The sequence below is a fragment of the Eretmochelys imbricata genome, chromosome 1 (genome assembly GCF_965152235.1).
Source record: "Eretmochelys imbricata isolate rEreImb1 chromosome 1, rEreImb1.hap1, whole genome shotgun sequence".
Taxonomy (NCBI): Eukaryota; Metazoa; Chordata; order Testudines; family Cheloniidae; genus Eretmochelys; species Eretmochelys imbricata.
In genome coordinates, this window is record NC_135572.1 from 232,849,570 (window position 1) to 232,876,258 (window position 26,689).

At 43.1% G+C, this 26,689-nt stretch overlaps 1 protein-coding gene across 5 annotated transcripts in view; it reads right to left on the minus strand.

Annotated features, from left to right (window-relative positions):
- Positions 1-26,689, minus strand: part of ETV6 (ETS variant transcription factor 6) — a 161,361-nt gene that overhangs the window by 76,688 nt on the left and 57,984 nt on the right. For 4 of the 5 annotated variants that reach the window (XM_077825407.1, XM_077825390.1, XM_077825399.1 and 1 more), the window contains exon 2: positions 25,223-25,352. In XM_077825407.1, coding sequence (XP_077681533.1) covers positions 25,223-25,352 — 130 coding nt within the window. The remainder of the gene's footprint in view (positions 1-25,222; positions 25,353-26,689) is intronic. The other variant, XM_077825415.1, reaches the window with a different exon arrangement.

The following is a 26,689-nucleotide window of genomic DNA, read 5'->3' on the forward strand; positions in this document are numbered from 1 at the left end:
TTCCCAGGAAATGTGCAATCAGGACACTCCCTCTACCCACACTGGATTTAAACAAGAACATTTTACTTATTTATTTATTTATTTATTGGGTATGACTAACTTCCTCAGAAAGGAAATTTCCCTCCAAAACAAAATATCATTCTGTTTCTTTAACAGGCCAGCTCAGGAACAGGCTGCCAATGTCCGAGTACAGAAAGAGAGACCATCCCCACTCAGTTCCTCTGGAAATATCTGGAGGACCTCACCAAAAGCAATTAAAACAGACAACTATAGGTATTGCCGCCATCTTGTCAGGCCCCCTAACTAAGTAGAGCTGAATCTTTACTGTACTGAGAAGGAAAACCCTGATGATATGGGTGCAGTAGGTGCAGTTCCAATTCTGGACCCCTACACAGCTTTGGCAATAATCTTCCGTTCTGACCCTCAGCACCCCCTGCTATTACAGTGCTAGTCTTCTCCTGGTCCCAAATCATGTAGAAGCTCTGGGAGGACAAATGTTTCTTCTAGAGACAGCACTAGGAAGACAGCTACCCAACTCATTTCATTGGTGCCCTAATCTACATTTGAATCCAGGTCGTCACAGAAAAAAGACTAGCGCATTAATTTACTGTGTCATCTAGGCTTTAGTCATTGGTAATTATGTGTGGCATGAGTGCCATATTTATCCACCCTTTCTCTGTGCCTGCATCCTTAATGGAATATTAATTCAAATTCATTCATATTCCCTTGACGAACTTGTTACTTCCAGCAGCATACATGGGAATAAGCAATTTATATCTATAGCTAGGCTGAGAACTTGAAACCCCATGATGGGGGTTGTGCAAGAAAGGAAACTCACATCCATAGTTTTCACATTCAGGCTCTGGACCTGCTTGCGTAGAGCGGTCACTGGCACCATGTTGAAATGCTGTCATGGCAATAGCTCTGGCACCATGCAAACCTCCACTGATTTAGGCATAGTATTATTGCACACTGGATCCCCAAGAGATCAACCAAACTCAAAGCTGGGTTCTTCCAGGAGTCACCAGAAAGTTTTTATTTTTTAATTGAATAAACTCCTCTCGCACAAGCATATAGATATAAAAAGGAAGTCAAACACAAAGCGTATTTCCTTCTATGTCTTTCCTGTTCATGTTCCTACTGCAACGTATCTGTGATTGTAAGTTCCAGTGAGGTGAAACAGGAAGCATTTCAAATGATGAGGGTCATATTCAACTAGATAAAATACCGGTTGCTCTCAGCCCAGTCTGGAAGTCAGGGCTGTAGAACAATCCTAATACTGGCTACTTGAGAATGTCCTTCTCCCTCCCCAAAAGACAAGCCCTCTTCCCTCCACAAACACACACACCCTGGCCTGTTTTAATTCTGAATCTGCCGTGCTCTCAAAAACATGGTTTCTGCACTGCAGGAAAATGTATACCACCAGCATATTGGGGGAAAAAAGAAGATGCCTGCAAATATTTGGTATGTGTAAACACCAAGAAGGCAGAGATTGTTTGGGGTGACATTGAACTGAGAAAAGAAAAATTAAGGCTGAATCAGGCAAACCTTCCTCCTGGTTAGATCTATGTACAGCAGTCTCCCAAGGATAGAAACTCCATCAAATGGGACAAAGCACTGGAACATACAATGAAGTGAACAATTTTGCACTGGCACAGGATGGGGTCAGACAGCCTAATGGGTCCTTCCCACCACCAAATTCTGCCCTCCTTTCAAATGGGGTTGCATCATATGCAGTGTAGGGCAGAATTTGGAGCTAAGGCTTTAAAACCACAAACATGACTGGGAGACGTGAGTGGCAGGTGCATCGTTCCGCATCCCTCCTGAAACCTCCAAGAAGCCTCCTGGTTTTCCTCCCTCCTCAAAAACTCTGTGTCGCAGCTACTATCCTTTTGATAAGAAGGATTGCCAAGAGTCTTTGCAGAATCCATTGCTGCTAGTTCTTAGTTGATCAGAGAGGTCAGGCGTGAGCAACTGAAACATTACTGCCAGGAGTGGGGTATAAAACTCCCAGCTCCTGCCAACCCAAAAAGCAACAGAGACCATGGGCAGTGGGTATCATAGGCTGGGGAAGGCTGTGCCGTCCCAAAAAGCCAGGCGTGGCCCTGCCCATACTCTGTCCCCAGACTCCTCCTGCTTCTCACTCTGACCCGCTCTTCCCAGTTCCCCTGTGCTGTGGTCCCGGCTAGGGCGGGCTCCCCGACCCAGCAGTCCACGCGCTGCCCATGAGAGAGACCACTAGGAATCATATCTGGATTTTCTTTGGGGAAGTAGGAACAAAACTAATAGACTATCAGGCCAGAACTGTGGCTATGATTTTAATGTCCTTTTTCTACAGCATTTCCTTCCAGCACTGCTTTGATTTCATGCCAAGAACTACCAGTGTATATCCTTAAAGCAAGGGGTGGGGGACCCAGCACAAATTAAGTCTCTCCCCTTGCATTTTACTGGAAATTGCTATGGTTAAACTGAACAGTGAACCTGGAGTGCACCTTATTAGCAATGTAAACCTCCGTTATGAAAGGCTTAGTGGAACTGTGCTGTTCTACATACAGATTAACAATTGTGTTCCCACTCAGCTTTCCTCCTCCTGCTACTTCTGGATATTACCTGGATTTGAGGTCTGAGTGGATTAAAAGTAATTCTCTTTTGTTCTTATTCAAAAACCTTAGAGAAACCAGATCTGTATTCTTTTGGGGGTGGGTGGGGAAGGAAGAGAGAGAGAGAGAGAGAGAGAGAGAAGATTAACGGATTTTAACAAGGGAATAAAGAGGGGTGATAAATCACAGAGCTATTTGAGACTGTGTCAAGTGCAAGAAGAAAAGAACAAATTCTCTTGAACAAAGAGGCTGACACTAAAGGAATTTGGATGGAATTTCTTGACATGGAGATTAGTTTAACAAAATTCTGGTTTGTGTGTTGATTTTAATAATTAATTTAATGCTATAAAAGGTGGTGACAGAAGAAAAGGCATAAACCCTCTGTTTATTTGCTCCTTGTATTTGCATTGTGAAGCATCGAGCACACATTTGGGTGCTGCAAAGTACAATAATAATAAGCAAATACAGCATGGGTAGCAGTAGTGCAAGCTTCCACGAAAGGCCCCACCAGTATGCTTCAACCTTGTCCAGAGGGACCACTTTCAGAGAATACTATTAATTTACTCTCTAAGCCTTTTTAAATAGCACAGAGACACACTTATGGTGTGGGTGCCATATTGGAGAGCCCATCCCCATTGTAAGCCCTACTTCTACAAATGATATCATAGCATCCAAAATGCCACAGGACTTGCAATATGGATTTAAAAAACAAAACAAAACAAAATCCGAACAACCAGGAGCTTCTATAATACCCCTCATTGTTGAGTGCTCCTTGATCTCTTGGCCCCCAGCCACCTTCTTCCTAAACTGGCATATCTGTGGCACTAGGTAGAGCTATACTCAATTTTGCCATGTGGGTCACAACACAGAATTGTCATCAGTACAGGCAGGAAAAAGGGTATTTGAATGCAAGCCCAAGCTCTAGTGAGGACTTTTCTGTTGTGAACCTTTTGTTTTTCTTTTCTCACTGAGCTAGTGATACTTAAAAGCATGGAAGAATGAGAGGGCTAAGCACTGTTGCAAACGTCTGTTTTTCCTACTAACCACCTGTGCTTTTGCTGTAGGGCTGGCATTTCCCATCATGGGCCCTACTCTGCTTTCAGGAACAGTAATATTCTCTCTCTGCTGCGAACCAGTTCTGATCAGGCCTTACTATCAGATGTGCCTCCATGGTATTGCTTTATGCATGGTAAATCATTACGCTAATCACACTAAGCAATGTACTAGTTATAGTACTTTCCTCTTCATCCCTCACATTGCCTAGATGAATAAATACGCACTGTTGCTGCTGAAACATCTCTCTTGACAAACTGATATCAAAGTCCTGACTCTAAACTATCACCTGCTGAACTGCCAATCCCAAGTGTTGGAAAAACACAGATCAGATCCCCAACAAATTATAAGATTGGTTTAAAACTCTTGAGGGTTTTTTAAACAATACATTTGTGGTCCTTTTTATTTGCATTTTGATTTCTGAGCCGCTCTGCGTCAGATTTTCAAGTTTTTTTCTGTAACCATGAGGGCTAAACACATTTTTTTAAAAAAATGAACAAGAAGGAACTGGGGCTTTAAGGAAAAATAAAAGGAGCACAAGATCTGCAACAGAATTCTGAGAGTTGGCAATGTTGCACCAGTGATTTGGATGTTGGAAACTCCAACAGAATCTCATAGCAATGGAAAAAGGCGAGGAGTCTTCCACAGAGTAAAAGCACTAAATACTATGTTTGACAACCTGGCCAAATAAGGTATGCACACTTTGTGGGGCTGTCATAGAATGTTAGAGCAACTCTAATGATCAATCAAAGGGGGAGGCTGGAAAGAAAGACGAGAAGGCTGGCCAAAGGATATAAAATTACTGAGTACTTACGTAGAGCTTGTCATCTGTAGCCTGCAAAGCACTTTACAAAAATAGGTACTATGATCATCCCCATTCTACAGATGGGAAAGCTGAGGCACAGAAATGTGAAGCAAAATGCATCTAAATGTTTTCCCCCAACTGGAAGGCATGTGTTCAGTCACTCTGTGCATGTCTATGTATGTGTGCATGTAAGAAAAAGAGCAGGGAGGATGGTTTCTGGTAGTCTTCACGGAATAGGGCTCTGACCCAGTTCAGACAGTCTGGCAAACTTGCAGCCACAGTGGTTCTGCGGGTCATGGATAACCATCAGTGCTAGCGTGGTGCTTACAGGTCACACTTTGGTGCAATATGGGGCAGGAGCACATGCTGCTTTGTGCTTGCTGAAAACTCCATGCTGCTAACCTGAGCCCTCTGGGGAATTAGGATGCTTCGCCTCTGCATTGTGCCCCTGTTGGGGTATACTGAAAGTTCTCTTCCCTCTTATTTAACAGGAAATCTATACCTGCAATCCCCATAACTATCTTCATGATCACATAAACATGCTTGTCAACGTTCCGTGGGACCAATTCCCCCTCCACCCTCCTCCACCCCCCACACCAGCTGCCATGGCATAAGAGTTTTGTGCTGGTTGCATTCAAGATTTTTGGGCCTTGCAGTTGAGACGCCAATCAAATGGTTTCACAAGGGGCCCTGAAATTGTTTAAACTGCCCCATGGGGCTTCAAGTGATGTAGGCTGCCTGCTTTGTGGGGAAGGGGTGCAGCAGCACAGATATTCAACAGAGCAGCTTGAGCCATATACCCACTTACCTGCTGTTTGGAGGGGGCTGTAAAAGATAGCTGGGATGGCAGCTAATAACGGGGGTGGCAGAAAGTGAGACCAGTGGGGAGGCGGGGCAGGAGGGAAGGATATTCTCCAGGATAGAGACTCCTGTCAGGATGCAATTTATTTTCATTCTGCGCAGGAGTATAATGGTACACTGCCTGAGCTCTCTCAATAGCTGTTTTGAAGTGAACCAGGCTGGTATGTCTTTAATTTGTCATTTCATTATGAAACGGTTTCCCTTCCAAGAAGCCTTCAAGTCAGGAAGCTCTGTCTGCCCACACAGGAAATTCCTTTGCAGCAACTTCCCCAAAAAGGAAATTTCCCTCAGAAGCGAGCCCAGCTCATGCCTTTGAGCAGAGACATGTGAAGAGACTTTGGCATGCAAGCGCCGAAAACACCCCTGGATTGCTGCTGCAGCCGGAATGCTGGGATCAACGGCTCTGTTTTCACATGAGCATGCAGAGCCTCCACTGCATTTGGTTTTACGCGCACTCCCCCTCATTCCCCCCCCCCCACACACACACACATCAGACACCCAGGAGTATTCAGAGGAGATTAGTTTCTGAGTCTGTTCTACAGGAGAGAGATACACAGGACATACACACAGTTGGGATTGCTGAAAAATGACAGGGGATGAGGGGGCGAACTGCAGTCCCCACGGTGTCCCTCCCCCCCAAATTCCCTACTTGGAAATCAGAGACAAATTCTTCATCTAATCTTAGAGCTCATCTGATGGGCCTTTGGAAACAGTTTTCTGTTCTGTATAACTACCAATTGCTCTTGGTCTGTGGTGGTTTTATTTAAAATAAACTTTCACAGTGAGAATTTTTAAGTAAAGTGGGGTGGTGGAGGAGCCAGGCTTATAAAAATGATTCTCACAGACATCTTGTGAATCACTAATTGGCCGAGAGCCAAGAGTGGCTGAGCTAAAGTGAATAATAACATACCGTATTTCATGAAGCACCTTAGCAAAGGGAACATGGATCAGAAGCACTGCCAGACTTCCAGTAAGTTTTTAATTTCCCATTGCAAATCACAAGTAACAGTTAACAATAATTGAAAAGAATGACTGAGGCAACGAAACCGAAATGCCTGCAGGTTGGGGTCTGAGCAATAGGGGAAGTGGAGCTGAACTTGAAATTATGTATTGGATGGAGGAGATAGGGCTATATACAGGGCACTAGGATTAAACTGGATCTCGTCCCCACTTAGATTGCCAATAATGGCTGGGTAATAGGAACCTATTTAATTATACTATTTCATATTCCAAGACACTGAGAGGAAAAGATTAGATACCAAGGAACAAAGAAAGATATAAGGGGAATTTATGATCCTCTGGAGGCCTGTGCATCTTAACCCTGAGACTCCTTATCTCCTCCTCGTTCTCTAAGGCTTAAGTCAGTTCACCCCAGAGATCTGCTTCTTGAACCCCAAATTCCAGCACGTGGCTGGCTGCATTCTCTCCAGTTCCTTCCTTCTCCAAATAACCTGCCCTGTTGCCTCTTCAATTGATTTATATTTTTGTTAGAACTGCTGAAAGGCAAATTCCCTGCTTCACTTTTATCCATGGTCTCTAGTTTGTGAGTTAATTATCACCTAAAACAGCCCTTCAGGATCTCTCTCACCCACAAAGATACACACATGGAATATATAGGCTCACATGATGTCTGCACTGGAACAACTACTGTAAGTAGCTTCCCCAGCACAAACACCGTAGTCACCTGTCATAGTTAAGATATAGCTCATGTTGGGCAAGGTAGGAGCCTGGGGAAACTCATGCTACTGCCCTAGCACCCAAGGTACAATTGGAGAACCACAGTGTAGTCACTGGGTTCCCAGCAAAATAGAAATGACAGTGCAGATGAGACCACTAGTGTATACAATGGTGACTACTGGAATGTTCACTGTTTCCTGTAAGTTCTCTGGCTCTCTGTAGGACCCCAGGATTAAGGCAGCATGAAATTTGGCCATATTGCTTTATTTTTGGTATCAATTTAGGCGTGCTACATTTGCACTGCCAAGGACTGGTTTTGAATGAACTCAATATCTCAAAAAGATCTTGCTCAAAACCACTGTGTTTCACCTGGTCTGTGTGTCAAAACTGCCTATTTCTGACAATTTTGGTGCAAAAGCATAAAATCAGCTTGAAAGGTTTGAGCATTTCAGCTAACTTTTGATCAACAGAATCCTTTGATTAATCTGGGTTAAACCTGAAGCCAGAGGAGGTTCACAATGTAACATAAAATTTCATGGAGTTTCCCACACCGAGTATTTATTTATCTTCCTGATGGACCACCCTCAGCTTTCCTTCTGGATATGAGATTTTCCTGTGTCGTGGCCCCCATAACTGTATCAGTGAGTGCTCTGCCATCAGAGAACCTGGGCCTCTGCCCCCACACAAACAAGACAATAAAATTAAAGTAAAAGAGATTTACTTTTATCCTAATGCTAGGTGGCATCTGGAGCTGGAGCTGTTAATTAAACAGATGGTTATTATTTCAAATAGTAAGGATATGCTAGGTGCTGTATAGACACAAAGAAAGACATGGACCCTGCTTCTCCAGGTGACAATCCACAAAGTACAGCTGTTCCTGTGCCCCAGATAGGACAATGCACATGTGCACTTTAGGGCTGGTCTAACCACAGGTTTTGTGCCACTTTAGCTATAGTGATTTGGGAAACAATAGATTTAAAGCAGTACAACCCCCTATTGTGGACGCAGTTATTCTGGGATAAAGGTACCACAACAAGAACCTTTATACTGGTATTACTGTGTCCACACTATGAGGTTATACCGATTTAAGTATATCAGTTTGTAAGATGTTGTATTTAAAGTAGTACAAAAACGGTGTGTAAATCAGACCTTACATTAAAAGGCTTCAAAGCAACAGAGGGCCTTTAGTAAAAGGTCCAGAAAAGCATCCGGCACTTTCTAATGCATCCTCAACTAAAGAGCACACATAAATTGCAGGGAAGGCAAGTTGTACTGCCTCACCTACAGTTTCAACCTAGAGCCTCCACTGTACAGCATACACTATAATGCCCAATTTGAAGACCATCTCTGGTGAAATACTGGCTGAATTCTAAACATTATTTCACAAACACAGTAACTTTTCACTCCCAAGTGCATATTTTACATAGCTAAAATTATTATTATTATTTTGCATCTATGGCACTCTGAATCTTTCTGGGAGAGTTAATGTGGGGTATGTCCGTGCAGTATCCACCATGTTTTTTGAAAGAACAGTGTTTCTGAGCAACTGCAGTAATCTGTCAAATATGTACAAGATAAATGGTTATATCACGCAGTAGGTGCTAATTAGAGCTGAAGAGAAAGCAGTGTAATAAATAGTGCATGCATGCATGCATAACACCTGTCTTTCTAGGCATTTATACCAGGCTTATCGCCAAGGGGTTTGAACACCTACGGTGTGTCTGCACTGCAAAGAAAAACCCACGGCACCAAGTCTCAGAGCCCAGGTTAATTGACTCGGTTCAGGGGGCTTGGGCTGCAGAGCTAAAAATAGCAGTGTAGATGTTCCCGCTCTGGCTGAGGCCCAGCTCTAAAACCTGGTAAGTGGAGAGGGTCTTGGAGCCCGGGCTCCAACCCAAATGGGAATGTCTACACAGCTACTTTTAGCACCACAGCCTGAGACCTGCGAGCCCGAGTCTGTAGACCCAGGTTCTGATATTTGGTGCAGTGGGTTTTCCTTTGTTGTGTAGACTTATCCCTACATATATGTACATAGCGATGGATGGGTGACCCAGTTTAGATAAAATTAGAAACTTCTACAAAAACTAAACCCAAACTTTGAATTTTCAAAAACTTTAATTTTTGTGCACTTCTGCTGCATCTCCAAGTTCTGTCCCAAAGCACCAACAGGCTGTGTGAGAGTCTGTGTTCTTGTGGTAACTCTGGCCCAACTGGACGCTATCAGAACTCTCATGAGAAGACTTGTAACCAAGAGATTTCCACCCTAATTTTGCATATCCAACAGGTCTGGGAAGGCAATCACCTAGTTCAATCTAGCCTAGGATTTGAGAGACCTGGGTTCAATTCCTTGCTTTACCACAGACTTCCTGGGTGACCTTGAGAGAGTCACTTAGCCTCTCTGTGTCTCAGATGGCAACAAGAACACTTCCCTACCTCACAGGGGTATTGTGAGGATAAATACATAAAAAGATGGTGAAGGACTTTGAGATCTATTGATGAAAAGAGCTAGGTAGTATTATTACTATTTATTATTACTTTTGGGTGTTGAGCAGAACTAAACCAGACTGCAAACTTTTTGTGATTTGTCCAGCACTAATGCATGTCCCGCTAATAGGTAGGCCTGGGGCCAGCAGGGTCTACTGACATCATTAATGTCTCATTTCCTGAGGCCTGTCAATTGTGAACATAGCCAGTCTACCTAACCATACCTTCCTGTAAGTGTTCCCTTAATTGTCTTTCTCCAGCCCCTCTGCTTATTTTTCATACTAGCTTGTTGCATCTTGTCTTAATGTAGGCTCCAATTCTGCAAAAACTTACACAGATGATCAGTCCCACTGATTTGTATGGGACTATTCATGGGCTTAAAGTTAAGCATTGGTATAAGGGTTTGCAGGATCAGGGGCCATCGCGTTTAAACTCTGCCAGGCAGAAATTGTTCTTTAGTACGTTTGCACAGCTTCAGCACAATGGGTTCCAACCTGACTGGGGCCTCTAACTTCTACTGCAACGCATCCCTATTTGCCATTGCTCTGCAATGTGTGTTGTCAGTGCAAAGTGGGTGTAAAATGTGACCATGCCGATCCAGTAGTGTTTTATGCTTACTTTGTAATGGTGCAAACACCACCACAAGGTGCAGGGCAATGGTGAATTGGGTCTTATAGGTTCAATAATGATGATACATATTATCTCAGAGTATCAATCGTTATTTATTTAGCTTTAAACAGTAGTAAAAAGAATACCCCCATAAAAAAGATCAAGATGCCCCAATGATTAATTAGACTTACAACAACACAGAAGTGACTACCCAGAATAATGCACCTAATGGCCCAGAGGCAATACGGTCACTCAGGAAGTTTCCAAGGAAGTTGGATACAAAGTCAGAAGTGTGACACACAGAAATAGGGGAACAAGAAGTATCTGCACACGAAGGGTGGTTTTTGACAAGCTGCCTTCCCCAAGGCCCATTGAGGAAGTGAAAGCCAGTGAGGGGTTAAATACTGATGGAGACAGATTGTTTGGAAGAAATCAGAACGAAAGAGAGAGCAGGAAGGAGGAACCTTCATACATCAAGGGAGATTTCCACCATCAGGAAATCCTTTAGGCCACACTAAGTGGCAGAACTGAAATGAGTAATTGGTTTGTGGACCCATCTGAACCAGGGCTACTTCCTTCTGCAATATGGAGAAGGAGGAAGTAGAAAGAGAGAAATTCTTCTGAATATTGCACAACACCCAAGAGACCTCTTTCTTCCCCTAATCATTGTCCAAAGCAGCAGTTATGTAGGGAAGTGAAGAATTCTGGGTAAAATCTTGGCCCCGCTGAATGGCAAAACTCCCATTGATTTCAATGAGCCAGGATTTCACCCTCTATTTTCATTCAGTGGGTATCTATTTCCGCTACACTAGGGCTGCAGCACTAACCCCTACTCTCATTCCTAGTCCAGCCTAAATTTTTTCATCACCAGCTAACATCCTCAACTGTGTTTTTGCAACACCCCTTCTTCCCCTGCCTCTTTTTTTTTTGTTTTTTTGTTTGTTCCCAGAGTAGTAGGACTCTGAACTTTGGAGTCTGAAAGGAGGGAGGGTTTAAATATCACAGGATCTTTCTTCTGGCTTGAGCTGATGGAAATGTTCTTTAAAACTCAGCATCAAAGCATTCACTTTATAAAGTGGAAGCCTTGGTTCTTTTGCCAGCAGCAGCTTCTCCCCATAATTAATTAATATGGTATTTTAATTGGGCATGTTCCATGGGCCAGTTGAGGATACATGGTATGGCCTGTACATGCAGATCAGCCTACTCTGTGCAGCCCCAAAGCACAGGAGCCAGAGGTAAAAAGCTTCAGGTATCTTTTTTTTTTTTTTAGTAGACTATATTCTCAACGGGTTACATAGGAACGTGTCTAAAGGGACAAGTGCTCAGCCCTTGGATGGCATTTCAGTGAATATAGAAAGCTGAGGTCAAAGAGGGAGCTACCAGCAGCTGCACCCTTGTGCAATCTGTTGGGCTCCAGGCCAGCCCAGAGCAGGCCCAACAGGCCAAAAGGAGGGGCTCTGACAGCAGCTGAATGCCTTTTTGGGTAGGATTTGGCCACAAGTCATAATATCCTGTGAAGTAGATGAGGGGGAGGAGAAGGGAAATTATTTGATCTAGTCGCTGCTGGATGAACCTGTTGGAACTGCTCATTTAACCCTGAGTCACAGAGCCTAGGAAGCCGTTCAGAGCCTAGGAAGTCTTACCAATGGCTTCACCACTATTATTTAATGCATCAAGTGTACTGTGTATTGCAAAAGGGATACAAAAGCACCCAGTCAATGCTGAGTCCATCAAAGCCAATACTTACAGCTTACCTCCTGAAATAATCAAGTGAAAGGAAAGAGTCATTCTCCTCTGTTTAATCCTGTCTATGAAGAACTAGACCGGACAAAGCACTCCAAGATATGCTTCAGGGTTTGGCCACTGATACTTGGCCAGCAACCCTCACTAATCCTCCCCTCCATCGCTATCTGCAAGCTGTAGGGAAAGGAGAAATGAGAATGGTGCTGACCAGTGCAGGTGAGGTCTTAGTCTGGTGAATTGGTACGTGGCTGCAGGGAACAACCCTGCCTTGCTAGTGGGATGAGCAGGATGATCCCATAGGTCTGTCCCCTTCCATTCCTTAACTCTGCTCCCCTTTTAATTCCCTTCCTGCATGCACCTCTTGACCATATTATTTTTCCAACAACACTAGCAGTTGTGGATATTTGATGTAGCAGCTGGTTGTGTTGGGAGAGGGTATTTTGGTAAAGGGTTGTGAGCAGAAGGGCAGTATAAGGGGGTGATGTAAGGTTGGTATCCCCAGTGGCGCAGAGTTAAGGTTGCAGTGCATGGTCTGTGGTGTAGAATAGTAGTGGGTATGGTAAATTATTTGCAGGTGGAGTAGTAGAAGGTATGTGCTGTTAAAGTGGCTTACCTTTTCAATTCCTTCATTTCTCTTGGTTTGTGTCTGGTATGTTGTGTGTGGCAGCGCTAACTGCTTCAGAGCAAAGGTTTTTGTGTATTAATTTCCTAGGTTTTTTTTAATGCTTAAAGGGGAGGTGGGAGGGCTGTAGAAGTGCAGCTGCTGACAGATTATATTTTAGCCATGAACAGCCGGACATGAACCCTCCTGTGTCAGCAGCACAATGTGAACCCTTCTCTAGTGTAGGATAAAATCTGACGGTGACATGTAGCTCTTGATGGAGATGGTTTAATGTGGGCCCAAGCCCCATAAAACAATCAAGTTTGTGTGCACAGTGCAGACATTTTCAGTCATAACATGAACAATATGTAAAAGTGACCTTAAATCCAACTTTAAAAAAGATTTTGTTTTTTTTTAAAAGTTACCTATTGCATCAGATTTACTCAGGGTCCCCTCTCTATCAAGTTTTGTGTAGACAGACAATGTTTGATAAGATATATTGGTCAACAATAAAAGTAGGACTGCTGTGAACAAATTTCACCCAGAGCCCAAGTTCAAAGACTTCCTATTAAAAATGCATGAAGAGAAACCAAACAAAAATTAGACGAGAAATTCAAAAGGCTTAAAAACTAACTCTGTGCAAAATTCCACACCAATCGGAAACCAACTTTTAGAACAAAACAGGAATGAATGCCCAATTTTAAGCCTATTTAAGCCAGAACTATGGAGCCACTATATGGCACCTCCATAATACATAAAAATAATGGACTTTTATATAGTGCATTAATTCTGAAAGACCATGAAGCACTTTAAGAAACTATATACATACAGGGGCACCAAAATTCAGCCTCCTCTGGGGCTTAAGCCAGCACACAGCAAAGGCAGGATGAGTTTTGCTCAAAACACTGAGCAAACGTCTGCTTGTATGAAAAGTACCCTGGGGTCTTCAATGCCCCCCATGCAACTGTGATTGGACATTGGTTTCTAAGATCTTATGCAAAAGACGGATGCACACACCTTCTAAACTTCACCTAACTCAATTTATCTGCCTTGTAAAGATAAAAGACTAAGTCAATGCAATTAGAATCTGAAGTTATAGATCTATGGAGCCCAAAGGTGAAAAACCTGAAACTCTGATCCTAAGCCAACCCCTCTTTCAGCAAACAGAAAGAAAGGGTAAACAAAGCTCTCGAAGTATTTTAAAATAAAAAGGTAGCTATTTTTAGCTGCATTTATTGAAACTGCTTCCTTATCAGGAAGCATGTAGCTGGGAATTACTGTCTGCCTACATCGGAAATTCTTTCAGAGGCACAAAAACCCAAAAAGGAAATTTCCCTTCAAAAATATACTGTGTATTTTGGGTGCTGGTGGGTTTAAATAAAAAGAGTCAGTGCTTCTGACCAGGTCACAGCCCCACTAGGAGGTCTGCACTGCAAACTAGAAGCCTTTAAGTCACCTGAGGGAAACATAAAATCCTTCCAAAGCACTGACAGAGAAAAGTGCTGAGAACTCAATTAATAAGGTTTAAAAAAACCCACCTCTTTCTCTAGTACCTGCAGCACCATTTCTTAACCACACAGCATCTCCTTCCCAACTATTCATGCACTTAGGGCATATCTTCAACTAGAAAATGTCATCACAATTAATCACTGTGGTGAAGAGCCCAGTTAAGACACACAATGACTACAGCTGACCAGTTAGTGTAGATCAAGACAAACAGGGTACAGTTTTGTATCCGCTAATTGTGTTTAAAAACACGTCCCCCGTTCCTTGCTTCCTCCCCTCTTCCCCCCATCCAACAGGCAGTGAAACCAGTGCCATTCCACTGAGCAGGGAGTGCATACTGCCAAAAGTCTACGCAAGGGTTCCACACTTTCAGTATGCTACAGGGCTGGGATAGGAGGAGGGCCAGCTAGGGGATGGGTGCAGGATTGTTTGCTCTTAGTAGAACGGTCCATGTCTTCTTAGGTGCACACATAGCGCCTCACACGTTACTGTGAAACACAAATAATAAATAAGACCTGCCCAGTGGAGCTGCAGCTACAAGGATCCACTGGCCAAACCCCCATATGGCAAGGGCTTAGCTGCCTCTGAGTCAAAAACAGCAGTAGTGGCTGGGAGCAATTTGCTACAGCCTCAGGGAAGGATTCCATCAGGCCTTCCTTCTACTGCTGCAGAACCCCCTGGACAAAGCCAGCATGCTTCGAAAATAAGCGGGAAAGAGTTTGTTGCTTAAGGTTCAGATGCTCACCAGAATGGACACATTTAGTGTAGCTGGTCGATTCTTAATTCAGTGTTTCCATTTTCTATTCTATTTAAGTGCTGCACACCTGCTTGACCCTGCTGTAAATGCGAGCCAGGCCTAGCTTTCAGTGAACGAGTGTACGGAGATTGAACCCTGTCAGGCATATGCACTGAACAAATGTAACCAACCTGTCAGGTCAGTGCTAGCCTGGTCTTAAGATTTTTTAAAAGATTCACAAGCAAAGAAGTGGTGCCAAGTGACTATCCCTGGTGTTCTGACTCTGGAAAGCCCAGCCATTAGTGGCTATTTATTAACCTGCAACACCATAAACTACAGCCCAGTTCTATAGGATGAATGACTCATAATGAATTGCAGGCGTTTTACAAGCACCGCTGGGTCTGCATAAAGCAAAACCTAAATTCAAAGTGGTTAATGTCAGCCTCAAGCACCATAGGAGAAATTCTCCCCTCACAGACATAGGTCGAAGCCCACTAACTTCAATGGGAATTGTGTGCAGGCAGCTGAGGATAGAACTGGGAACTTTGTGTGCATTTTCTAAAGTTTCTTTCTATTGCTTCACTGCTGGCTATTGTACCAAGCAGGAGTGGAATGGACAGGCACCAATTGTACCCTCCACTGCCTCCCCCACATTGCCCTGTTGAAAAGCCACAGATACGTAAAAGAATGATGCTGTGTGTTCAGCTATTGTGCTTACGCTCTTGCCTATTGTACATTTTTGGAGAGGGACTGGGGAAGAATAGTCTCTGGGTAAGGGCTGTGGACTGGAACTCAAGAGGTATGGGTTCAGCTCAACCACAGAGTTCCCATGTGACCTTGGGCAAGTCAGTGAATGCTTCTGCTATTCAGTTCCCCATCTGTAAAATGGGGATAATAATGCCTCTCAGCCTCGTAGTTGTGTGTTACATACACTAATACTTGTGAGGCGCTCCGATGCTATGGAGATGGGGGCTGTATAAGGACCTAGGTATACAGCAGAAATAAACCCAACCATTAAAAAGGACATGTAAGATATTCTGCATAATTTTTAAAAGCTCAATTATTAATATTAACTCTTGATCTTGAAGTTTGGTTCATCCTCACAGATTGTCCTGCCTGCATATATCATGCGTGCATTAGTTTGTTATTACCTAGCTGCTTGCGAGTGCTGGGCAGTGCATGCTCATTTGACCTTGTAAGACTGCTCATAACACAAGTTATTTGTTATTGACGGGTCGTCATAGCATGAGTGCTCTATTGTTATTGAAGGATTCCTTTCCACATGCTGGTTTGTTGTTGAAGGATCCCTTAGTCATGGCATACACACAGTTTCTTGTTTCTTTTTTTATTATAGGGTTATTTGTGAGTGTTGAGCTGCTGACACTGAATTTTTCTTAGGAAAAAGTGAGCCCACAAATGTAAAAAAATATACAGAGACATATGAGGGTGGAAGGGGAAGAACAAGTTAATTTTAGGTTTCACTGAACTTGACATCATCGCTTTAAGACAAGGCTAAAAATGCTTTAAGCCCAGTAATACCATAAATGTCCTGCTGCTTTTGCTTTGGATTTTTCCTCACACTTTCTAGGGGAATTCCACAGCGATCTGCTTGAATCCCAAATTAAAGTGACAACACCCTCGTTCCTCTGTGAAGAGAGATATGTGTGTGTGTGCATGCTTTAAAAGACTAAAAAGTCAGTGGTGAAGTCAGTGGTGAGACCTTCCACGTATGCAATAGACTGGCATGGCACCACTGGTCCTGAGCAGCCAGTTGTCCATGCACTGAAACACAGGGCTCCTATCCCCTCGCAACTTTGCCTTGTGAGCTCCCATTGGGGCAAGAGAGGAGAGAAAATGGGATGTGTCTTTCTATGCATTTCCATCGGAGAGTGACAATCTGGATAACCACAGCATCAACTGGGTTTGTGTCACAAGCACGTAAGACAACAACAATGTGTTTTTGCAAACTACTTGCTTGAACAGCAGACGCCTGCTCACAACAACGCCTTCCAACACCAATTTTTTAAATTTTAATCATGATACATCTGCCCTGGTGGCCAGATACTAGAGGAGATGGAACCAGTTTGGGGTTCACTTCTGCACCCATTTAAGTCACTGGTGACGCACATAAATGGGCACTGGATCAGGCCCTTGTTGGCGTCCCCAGTGGCAAGGTGGTTCAACTCACTACCTATGTCCACATGTTACTCCAGGGGAAATTCAAATGAAGATCTTCCTGGTCCATAGGCCACAGCTTTCCCAACTGGGCCAATAATAAAGTCTTGCTCTCCCCTAGTGAAGAGCTGTCCTGCTAAGCTTGTTGCAAATTAAATGTCTCCCTTTGCATCTCTTCCATACTGATTTTGCACTGCCATTCCTATAGGAAAGCAATAAAGCACTGCATTTTTATCTTTACTTTTCAGAGCTTTATTCCTCCTATGTCCGAGGGTAGTTGTGTGGCTTAATTCATTTATATCTGTCCAGTGTTTTGAAACTGGCAGAGAGAAGTTCAAAATAGTAGTAGAGCTGCCTAAACAATAGTCTGTTATTTTTTGTAACTGTTAAATTTTATCGTTTTTATTACATAAACAAGGTACTGTATGACAAAGCCCTGTGATACTACAAGCACTTGACAAATATTAATCAAGTCTCACCTCAGACCTGGGGGAGATTTTCAAACTCAACTGAGTGTCTAACTGGGCCTTTGAAAATCTATCCCTGTGTGAGCTATACTATAATCCTCGTTTTACAAATGGGGAAAATGAAGCACAGAGCCTTCTTGGTTAAATCACTTAATTTCTGCGGGAAGTCTGTGCTAAGCTACACACTAAGCCAGGCTCTGAATCAGGCTTGAGCCCGAGCCCCACTTCCATCCACACACAAATCAGTCTGACTTGGGTCAGCAAGCACACAGTACCTGTGACATAGGACCCTGTTGGGCGGGGGGCAGGGTGGTTACTTACAGCCTGAGTCCTGCTGTGACTCTGGCCCAAGCCCTGTCATTTTGCAGTGTGGATACAAGTCAAGCCGCAGACCTGAGTCAAAAGGTCTGCATAGCACAGTATGGTTGCATTAGCATGGCTGTAAGCTCCAGGTCCTGCAATTGTAAACCCAGGTTTACAATGCAGTGTGGACTGGAAATATCGAGTTCCTGCCAGGCCCGGGCCGCAAAGAAGCAGGTTTACAATGCAGTGTAGACATAGCCTGGGTGGCTCAGCAGCAGGACCAGAAATAGAGCCCTGGAGCCCCTGAATCCTAGTCCCATGCTCTAATCACTAAAACATATTCCTTCTCCAAGAAATTATTCATTATGTTTAGTACAGCAGTGCCTAGGGGCCAACCAGACTTGTATCCCCATTGTGTGAGTCACTGTATAATCACCGAATAGTACACAGTCCCTGCCCCAGAGAATTTACAATCTAACTAGCCAAGACAGGCACCAGGTAGGGGCAGAGGTCTAACATGCAAACACAACAAACAATGCTATGGCATCAAAAGTCACGTTAATGCCAGGACTTTTTTCTTTGGCGTGGGTTGAAGTTTAGTTAGAAGTGGATTAGCTAAACAGACAGGGAAATGATGGGAAAGGGGCCATCGAAGGAAAGGGCATAAGGAAGACGGGCAGAGGAGTGTAGGCGTGTACAAGGAGCAGATGTGGAGCCAGGCTGAGATTAAGTGGCTGTGAGGGAATGGGCAAACTAGCCAATCAGCACATGGCAGAAAAAGATTACACAAAGGGTCACATCCAAGTCCGGTTAAAATCAATGGGAGTTTAATCACTAATTTCAGTGAGACCAGGCTTAGTTCCAGAGTCATTAATTTAACATTCTGGGCATCTCTCAAAATCCCTTTGTCTTGTATATAGCGTTTATTTTATTTCCCTGAATGTGCGTCAATCAGTTTTGTTCCACAAGGATCCTTCCAAAGCAAATATTTTTATTGCTTTAAATAAGGCTTAGGGTGAAGGGTTTTCTTTTTCTTTTTTTCTTCCTTTCTTTCTATACACTTGCAGTGCAATGCACTGAAGATTCTAGTAACTAAATAACCATATGTCTAACACTTGGAAGTGGCTTTTCTGACTGCTAGCCAAAACTGTAGAATAACTAACAGGTGCCAACAGATTAATAAATAGAGAAACATAATTAATAGACATTACACAGAAAAATGGATCCCATGCAATGATGACAGTGTGACTATCTCTCACCCATCTCCTAACTGTTTCCTGCTTTCCTTTGAAAAAAATGCACTTAAAAACAAATGATGCATATGAGAAATACTATGCGGTCAGTAGTAGGACACTCACAATAAACTGATTTGAGATCTGGTAAATGCCTCAGCTTTGCTTCAGAATATACCTGATCCAGCATCCCTTTAAATGTACTACTCACCACCACACATTATGGCTTAGTTAATAAACGGATCAGGCAAAGCCTCTTTTCACAGAGCGGTGACATCATATGGGCAATTTGGGTGAGACCATAAGGAGTTCATAACCAGGCAAGAGCAAATGGTTTGGTCTCATCTGAATCAAGAATTCAGCTACTCATGCAAAGATAGATGAAACTGTGTGCATGCAAAGCACTTCCTGATATTTAAATACTTCTCATTAATATTTTCATTGTAGAGAATTAAAATTAGCAGTTCCTCTCTCCTATCCACATGGGCAATGGAACAGTCTATTATTACCGCTACAGCGAGGGACCACCGGCATGTTTAAAGAATCAAGCAACCTCACTGGCTGAAGATGGACATGTTTCAATGCTGTACAATACCACTACTGTTAAAAAGCGCGGAAGCTCATCAGAGCCAATCAGACCCTAAAAAACACTAAGGGCTGGAAACTGAAGAGCGCAGAGTACCTGCAACTGCTTTTGAAGTATGTTGGAACTGCAGGTACTGGGCAGCTTTGACAATTAGACCCCAATTATTTTAAAAGCCTCTCTTCTCCCACCACCCAAAAAAGAGAATACTTTGCATTATGGAGCACGGATGTCAGAGTTCCTCTCTACATGGTTTTGGTATGACAGCATCTGGAACATTGTGTTCAGTTCTGAGCATCGCAGTACCAGATAAGTTGTGGGGAGTTCTAAGAAGAGTAACAACAACAAACAGGGGGCATGAATGATTGATTAATGACTTTCAAAAGAGCTACACATGTATGGTTTGCCTCACTATGACTAAGATGGGAGACATATGATCTCCAAACATATGAAAGACATAAACACGAAGAACAGAGCGGAACTGTGTAGGGTGGGTCTAACTAGGAGTATATGAAGTGTCAGGAGGAACCTCTTGACAGTGTGACCTGTTAGATTGTGACCTATTAGCCTCTGAAATAGCCTCTTAAGGGAAGGAGTGAAAACCCCTTGGAGATTAAAACTGAACTGCAGAAAGTAGTAGAGCAGGTACAACAGGGAACATGGGGGTGTTAACAGTTCCTTTCCTTCTATAGCTTCAATATTTCTATGCTTCATGCGGTGGCATCTCTCTATCCAAAGGGGCGCAAAGAGAATCATAGCAGGTTTAGAACATTCCAACACAGCAGTCATTGCTGACGGTGCAGAGAAGGCGGCAAAATAGCCATTTTATTCTTGCACTGTAAAAAAGATGAAAAGCTCCTTTAAAAGATGTTTGTCTTATGTTTCAGTGCATAATGACATACATAAGGGAAAGGTTTTCTGACCTATCTCTTCTCTTAAGTACTCTCTTTTACACTTTGTCCAGTTCTAAGAACCACTCAACACAGGGTATCACCCAAAGTGCAGGAAGACAGCACTTAATGGCATTGTACCAGACAGGGAGGGGAGCCCTTTTAAACACAGAATGCAGAGAAACTGGATTTTTGTGGCATCCCTCAGGTCAGAAAAGGGATTTACAAGTACCTCCAGGATATCTATTTATCTAAGTACTTATTAGGCCCCCATTACCACAATATCTGAGTGCTTCACAGTCTTTAATGTATTTATCCTCATAACACCCCAGTGTGGTAAGGAAGTGCTATTATCCACATGTGACAGATGGGGAACTGAGGTACAGAGAGACTACACAACTTGCCCAAGTTCACACAAGGAGTCTGTGGCAGAGAAGGAAATTAATTTCTGGGTCTTCCACAACCCAAGGACATTCACTAGCAACTGGGCCATCCTTTTTGTCCATCAGCTCTGCAGGCTGATAGAGAAAACACAAACTGCAGAGTTGACTGTCATAGTTCAGAGTAACTGCACCTTTTATTCTCCCTCCATGGTTCAGCAAGGACACCCACTCTAGGCTTCCAGCTCCTAAGCTGTCATCTCTCTTGTGTGGAGACACACGTCTCTCTTACTCCTGACTGGGGAATTTCCAGGCTGCACAGTTCCCTCCCTATACTGTGAATTCCCCAGCAAAGTCAGACTGCCTAAGCAGGCCTGCTTTGCTTTACTCCTCAGAGACAGTAAACAGGTGGGTTACCACATAGCTCTTTCATTCTTAAGGTGAAAGCGTTACAGAGAAAACATATTAAAAACAATAAAAGAACTGACATGGGGGTTAATAAGCTTACCAGGGATCACCCCCTCACTCCAACAAGGGCTCTCAATGGTTTTCCCCACCAAAGAGTTTTTTGGTAAGTTCATTATAGCTATTAGTTCATAACAAGCACCCTCAGCCTTATGGGGACTCGGTAGGCCAAATCCTTCCAACCCTTCCCTAAGGATTGGGGCCCTCTTGGACAGAGGGCCCCGTCCATTTGCAGGATCAGAAAGAAGGCCCCACGTCAGTTTTATCTCAGGCTATTTAACCAAAATTCCTTTCTTTCTTTGTTGGTCCTTGGAGAATCCAGTATGAACCAGTATATCTGAGCCTCTCTCCAGGTGCGGGTAGCTCTCTGGAGGTGTTACAACCTGAGTGAATCTGACCAACCAACCCCCTCACTGTTCTTAGTTCCTGGAAGTCTGTGGTCCCCCCTCCCCCAAGGGATTACATACAATCCCTGGCCAACAATGATATATCAACTTTTTCAATAAGGTTTGTCCAGGATAGCATCATATCTGTCACAGTGGCATGCTTGATCTGCCAATAGATGGTTAGGACACAGGAGAAACTGGCAACTACACTACTCTCTGGGTCTACCAGAGGCTTGAGCCCTGGCATGACATTAATTCTAGTGGTGGGGGACACCAGGCCTTCTACCCTCCTCACTGCTGGGTGGCCAGCAATGCCATAATAGCAGCTGGCAACAGAAAGGTGGAAGTTAGGGGGAATATTATGAGTATTAGATGGCAGGGATATGTTTGGGTGCCTAGGACAAAAGTCTTGGAGGGAGGAATGTGTTTTTGGAGAAAGGATTTTGGACCCTCACAGTACAAAATTAAGTTTTATTACATAGTGCTTCCATATTATTGGGGTGGGGATAGAGGCTCAGAGAGGGAGAGCAAATCAAGGTTTACAGTAGATTGAAATGGTAGAGGGAGCTCTCCACACCAGCCAGAGAGATGGGGACTCTCCCTAGACTTTCAACAGCACCAAACGCAGAGGTGAGGGAGCTCTCCCTATACTTGTAGTGGACAGGAAGCTGCATTCCACTCCTTCCCCTTCCCCACTCTTACTCCCGTCACTTCAGTTCCTGGAGCAAATCCTTTCCCTGTCACCTGTCTGAAGCCCATTTGCTCACCAAACACTTGGGACTGATTTACAACACTGAAGGAAATTACTGCCCTAATTGTCCTGGCGCTATTGGCTGTTACTGCCTTAAGAGTACTCTTAAAAATTAAAATAGAGGCATTATTATAGAAAGGCATAAAACACTCTGTCTAAATCCAGGGAGCCCATTTCATATTAATCAAGGACATTCCTTTTCATTTCTGTCTTCTCCCTTCAAATGCAGAATATATTTGAGCCTATTCCAGTACAGCAAGAAGGCAAAACCAATCCCTAGGGCAAATTATGCTCTCAGTAATACCCATGCCACACTATTGAACCCCACTGGTTTGCTAGGAGTGTAAATGAAAGCAGAAAATAGCCCTATTAATTTGTCTGTTAAGGCTAGAACTGGGCTCTAACTGTGTTTTGCTAAGAGTCATTAGACTACGCTATGGGAATAGTTCTGCTCAGTGGCTGTGACTTGAAAACTGTACCAGATCTTCCTGTTGCCTTCAGAAATAACTGTATGAAGGGGGAGTGGGGTAGGGGAAGATCATCAGCTATTGAATCTCAGCCAAGTGCTGAAGATTAAAAGCAAAGATAGACCCAAACCATGATCTGGATCTGAATGTCACAACTAGCCCCTATTTCTATTATGGACTGAACTAAAATGCCCAATTCAAGCTACCCTACCTACGTTTGGAGGAAAGTCCAGCTTTGGATCTAAGATACAATATTTGGATCTATCTTTAGTTAATAGAAGAGGAGCCAGCAGAAATTATTTATTCTTAATCCCGCATCCCATTTCAATCCTATTACCCAAGGTCCAGAAAGATTAGTTATCTCTGTATACAGCACTGGCGAGACCATTACTGGAATACCATGTCCAGTTCTGTTGTCCTCACTTTAAAAAGGATGTTAAAAAATCTGGAAAGGTTTCAGAAAAGAGGTACAAGAATAATCTGAAGTTTGGAAACCATGCATTATAGTGACAGAGTTCAGAAGCTCAATTTATATATATAGTTTAACCAAGAAAAGGTTAAGGGGTAACTCATCGTGGTCTAAAAGTAACTACATGGGGAAGAGACTTCTGATAGTATCTAGCAAAAGAAAAAGTATAATGAGATTCAATAGTTGGAAGTAGAAGCTACACAAATTCAGACTAGAATAGGGCAAACATTTTTAACAGTGAGAGTAATTAGTCACTGGAACAATTTACTGAGAAATATGGTGGATTCTCTAACACTTAAAGTCTTTACATCAAAACTGGATGTCTTTCTAAAAGATGTGCTATAGCTCAAATAAAAAATTATGGGCTAGCTGCAGAAATCATGAGGTGACATGCTGTGGTTTAAGTTATGCTGGAGGTTAGTCTATATGTTCACAATGGTCCGTTGCAGTCTTCATATCTATGAATTAATCTCAAAAAATCAAGGAAGTTCAGCAATATAGTACATAAATCAATAATAACTATATGTTGAGAGTCAAAACTCTGGGCTCCAATGTGGTGAACAAGGAAGACTATGTGTTCCCTGAATCCATGGAGTTTGCAATCTATATGAAAAATTGGTGTGGTAGAAGAATCTTCCAAATAAATTTATTGAATAATCTGTAATGGTTTTTCTCCACGACAAATCAGACAGGTATAGAAATGCAAGGTACTAATGGTAGGGATGCCCTGTGGATTTCAAACACACTTCCCAATCAAAGTTGGGTCAAAAATTTCCTATCAGAAGGAAACCTTCATGCCAGCCGAATGGGAGTGAATTTGAGTGACAGTTCACACATTCTTTCCAGCAAGCTAATCACATGGTATTACCCGCGTTGAATGGCAGCAGAGGAAGAAGCAACAGGCAAAAACAGGTTTCACAGTAGCAGCAAAAACAGATGCATTGTAGATGCAATAGGAATAGGTGATGTGAATTAAGGGCAAGTTTAGGACATAATACCTGGTGTGAACATGGGACAAAGAGGGGGGTAGACCAGTACCCTAGAAGCACTGAAATACTGGGTTCTGTCCCTGGGATGAGGAAAGGAGTGTGCCTGAAGGATAATTTAGGGCAGGGATTCAAATGCTTTATGATAATGGGAATGTTTTTTAAGAAAAAATGTGTGTCATGAACTATCTCCCCTCCAAAATCTCAATTCCATTTGTCATTCCCACTCCACATCAATCCAGCGGCAACTAGAATACAGTGTTACTGTCTGTCTTGCCGAAGCACCTAAGGACGTGGTGTTTAACAAATGAATAATTGTATGTAAACAAGAAAAATTCCACTGGCTCCTTTTTCACTCTGTTTCACCTATCACTGCCCTGCCCCGCAACCAGCAAGTTACCTCAGTGAGATGAGGCTCTGGCCCCACCATCTGCTCCAGTTTTGGTCCCAATGTTAGCCTCTCTTTGTGGACGTAAAGCACCCTGGCAAGCATCGTGCTATGCTCACTCCTCCGGCTTTACAGCTGCAGGTATTCACACTCTGCAGTGAAGAGCCTGACTGTGACCAGTAAACACACTGAGGACCATCATCAGCTCAAAAACACTCACCGACCAGAGTTGGAGAAGTGTTGACAAGAACCAAAGTACATCACCAAGTGATCCAACCCTGAGAGATTCATCCCACCCAAGGTGATCTTGCTGAGTCAAATTTATCCCTGGGGTAACTCTACTGAAGTGAAAGTCATGGTTGAATTCAGTCCTATGCATTTTTCCTGCCACATGAAATGAACACATAATGTGGGGAACAGCACGTTTTCACTGTGTTTCTGAGCGATTTCCTTTCTTAAAAAAAAAAAGTGTTTTAAAAGACAAACAGCTAGTGCTTTCTCAATGTCTAGCTATGGAGTTCCCCCATCCCATTCTACAGATTAACCACTTCCTCCTCCCCGTTCCCTCCTCAATCCAAGAGGTGAGCCACCACTCAAACACTCACGCAGGTGTGCCGGCAGTCTGATCGCGTCTTCCTCCATCCTGATCGCTCGAGGCACTGGGACATGTAGTGGTGATGAGGAAGGGTAGTTCACTACTGGGCTCGCTGGAGGTGTGTAGGAAATTCTTTCCTGCTATTAAAAATAAGAAGGCGAGAGAGAGAGAGAGAGAGGGGACAATGTGAACTTTGGAACAGAGGTGTGAAACTAAAACAGGGGACAGGAGGGGGAAGTGGGTGGAAGGAAGGAAGTGTGTATGAGTGGTGGGGGCGAATAGCATTTATTATGCACCAGACTGGCTAGGGAACCACACAGAGTGCAATTGGTCCACTTGCTCTATAGCTCTGCAGGCGTGACATTCAAATCCCTGGAAGTTCCAACCCTGCAAATTGCAGCCAGGGACTAGAGAGAGTTTTCAAGGTGATGGTTTTCGTCTTGCTAAAGCCTAATAAGTTTCCCTGGGTTTTCTCAGAAGTTTTCTGAAGGGGGAAAGGGGAAATAACAGAGGTGAAGAGATGGGGAGGATTTTCAAGTCAATGTAAATCTGATAGTGGGGCGTATATATATATATGCGTGTGTGTGTGTATTTTATCCACACACTGTTCTACAGTAAATGCCCAAAGCACTACATCTCATAACAGCATCTGGGCATAATTATTAAATATTTAGCACTTTAAATCTTCAGACCATTTACCAAAATTGAGTAATTAGTTGATTTACTGTAGTATTTACATTGCTATAGAGAACCATATTATATTGCTGTTCACTTCTGTATTTACTTCAGAGGACTGCAGTAGTTTTTCTAAACAAAAAATAAATCAGCATAATAAAAGGAGCCATTTCCACTTTCTTCAACATACAGTAACATTTATCTCACTATTGCACAAGACTCACAGTTAAACAAGATGTTTCGTATTATTATTACTACTCAATATGTATCAGTATTATGGTAGCGCTTAAAGGTCCCGCTAAGATCAAGGCCCCATTGCACTAGGTACTCCATACGCACACACACGTACAGAGTAAGACATGGCCCTGTGCTGAACAGAAAGTCCTGCATTGCGATTCATGCAGGCAGACTATAGTGCCTTCACAGAGCCCCATTAAAATCCATGCAGACAGAGCAGGCTGCCCATGTGGATCACACAGCCGGATCGGGTCTAAAAATAGACAAGATAGACACAGAGCAGGAGACAGGGATATAACATACAAACAGAGTTATCAGATGGATGATTTGCAAAAGTCATGTTAATTCCGCAGTCTTTTGTTCGTTCAGTTTTATTCCCTAACAAATTTGTCCAGAAACCTAAGATCAAAATTTGATCTGATCTGGTGGGAAATTTCCTCCATATTCTAAACATGTACTGTAATCACAACTCAAATTATACCCTTTGTAAATAAAGTAAGCCACAATATTTGCAGGAGCACAGAAATCATTGGTGTACACTCCCCTGCTGGTTCAGCGTGCTACT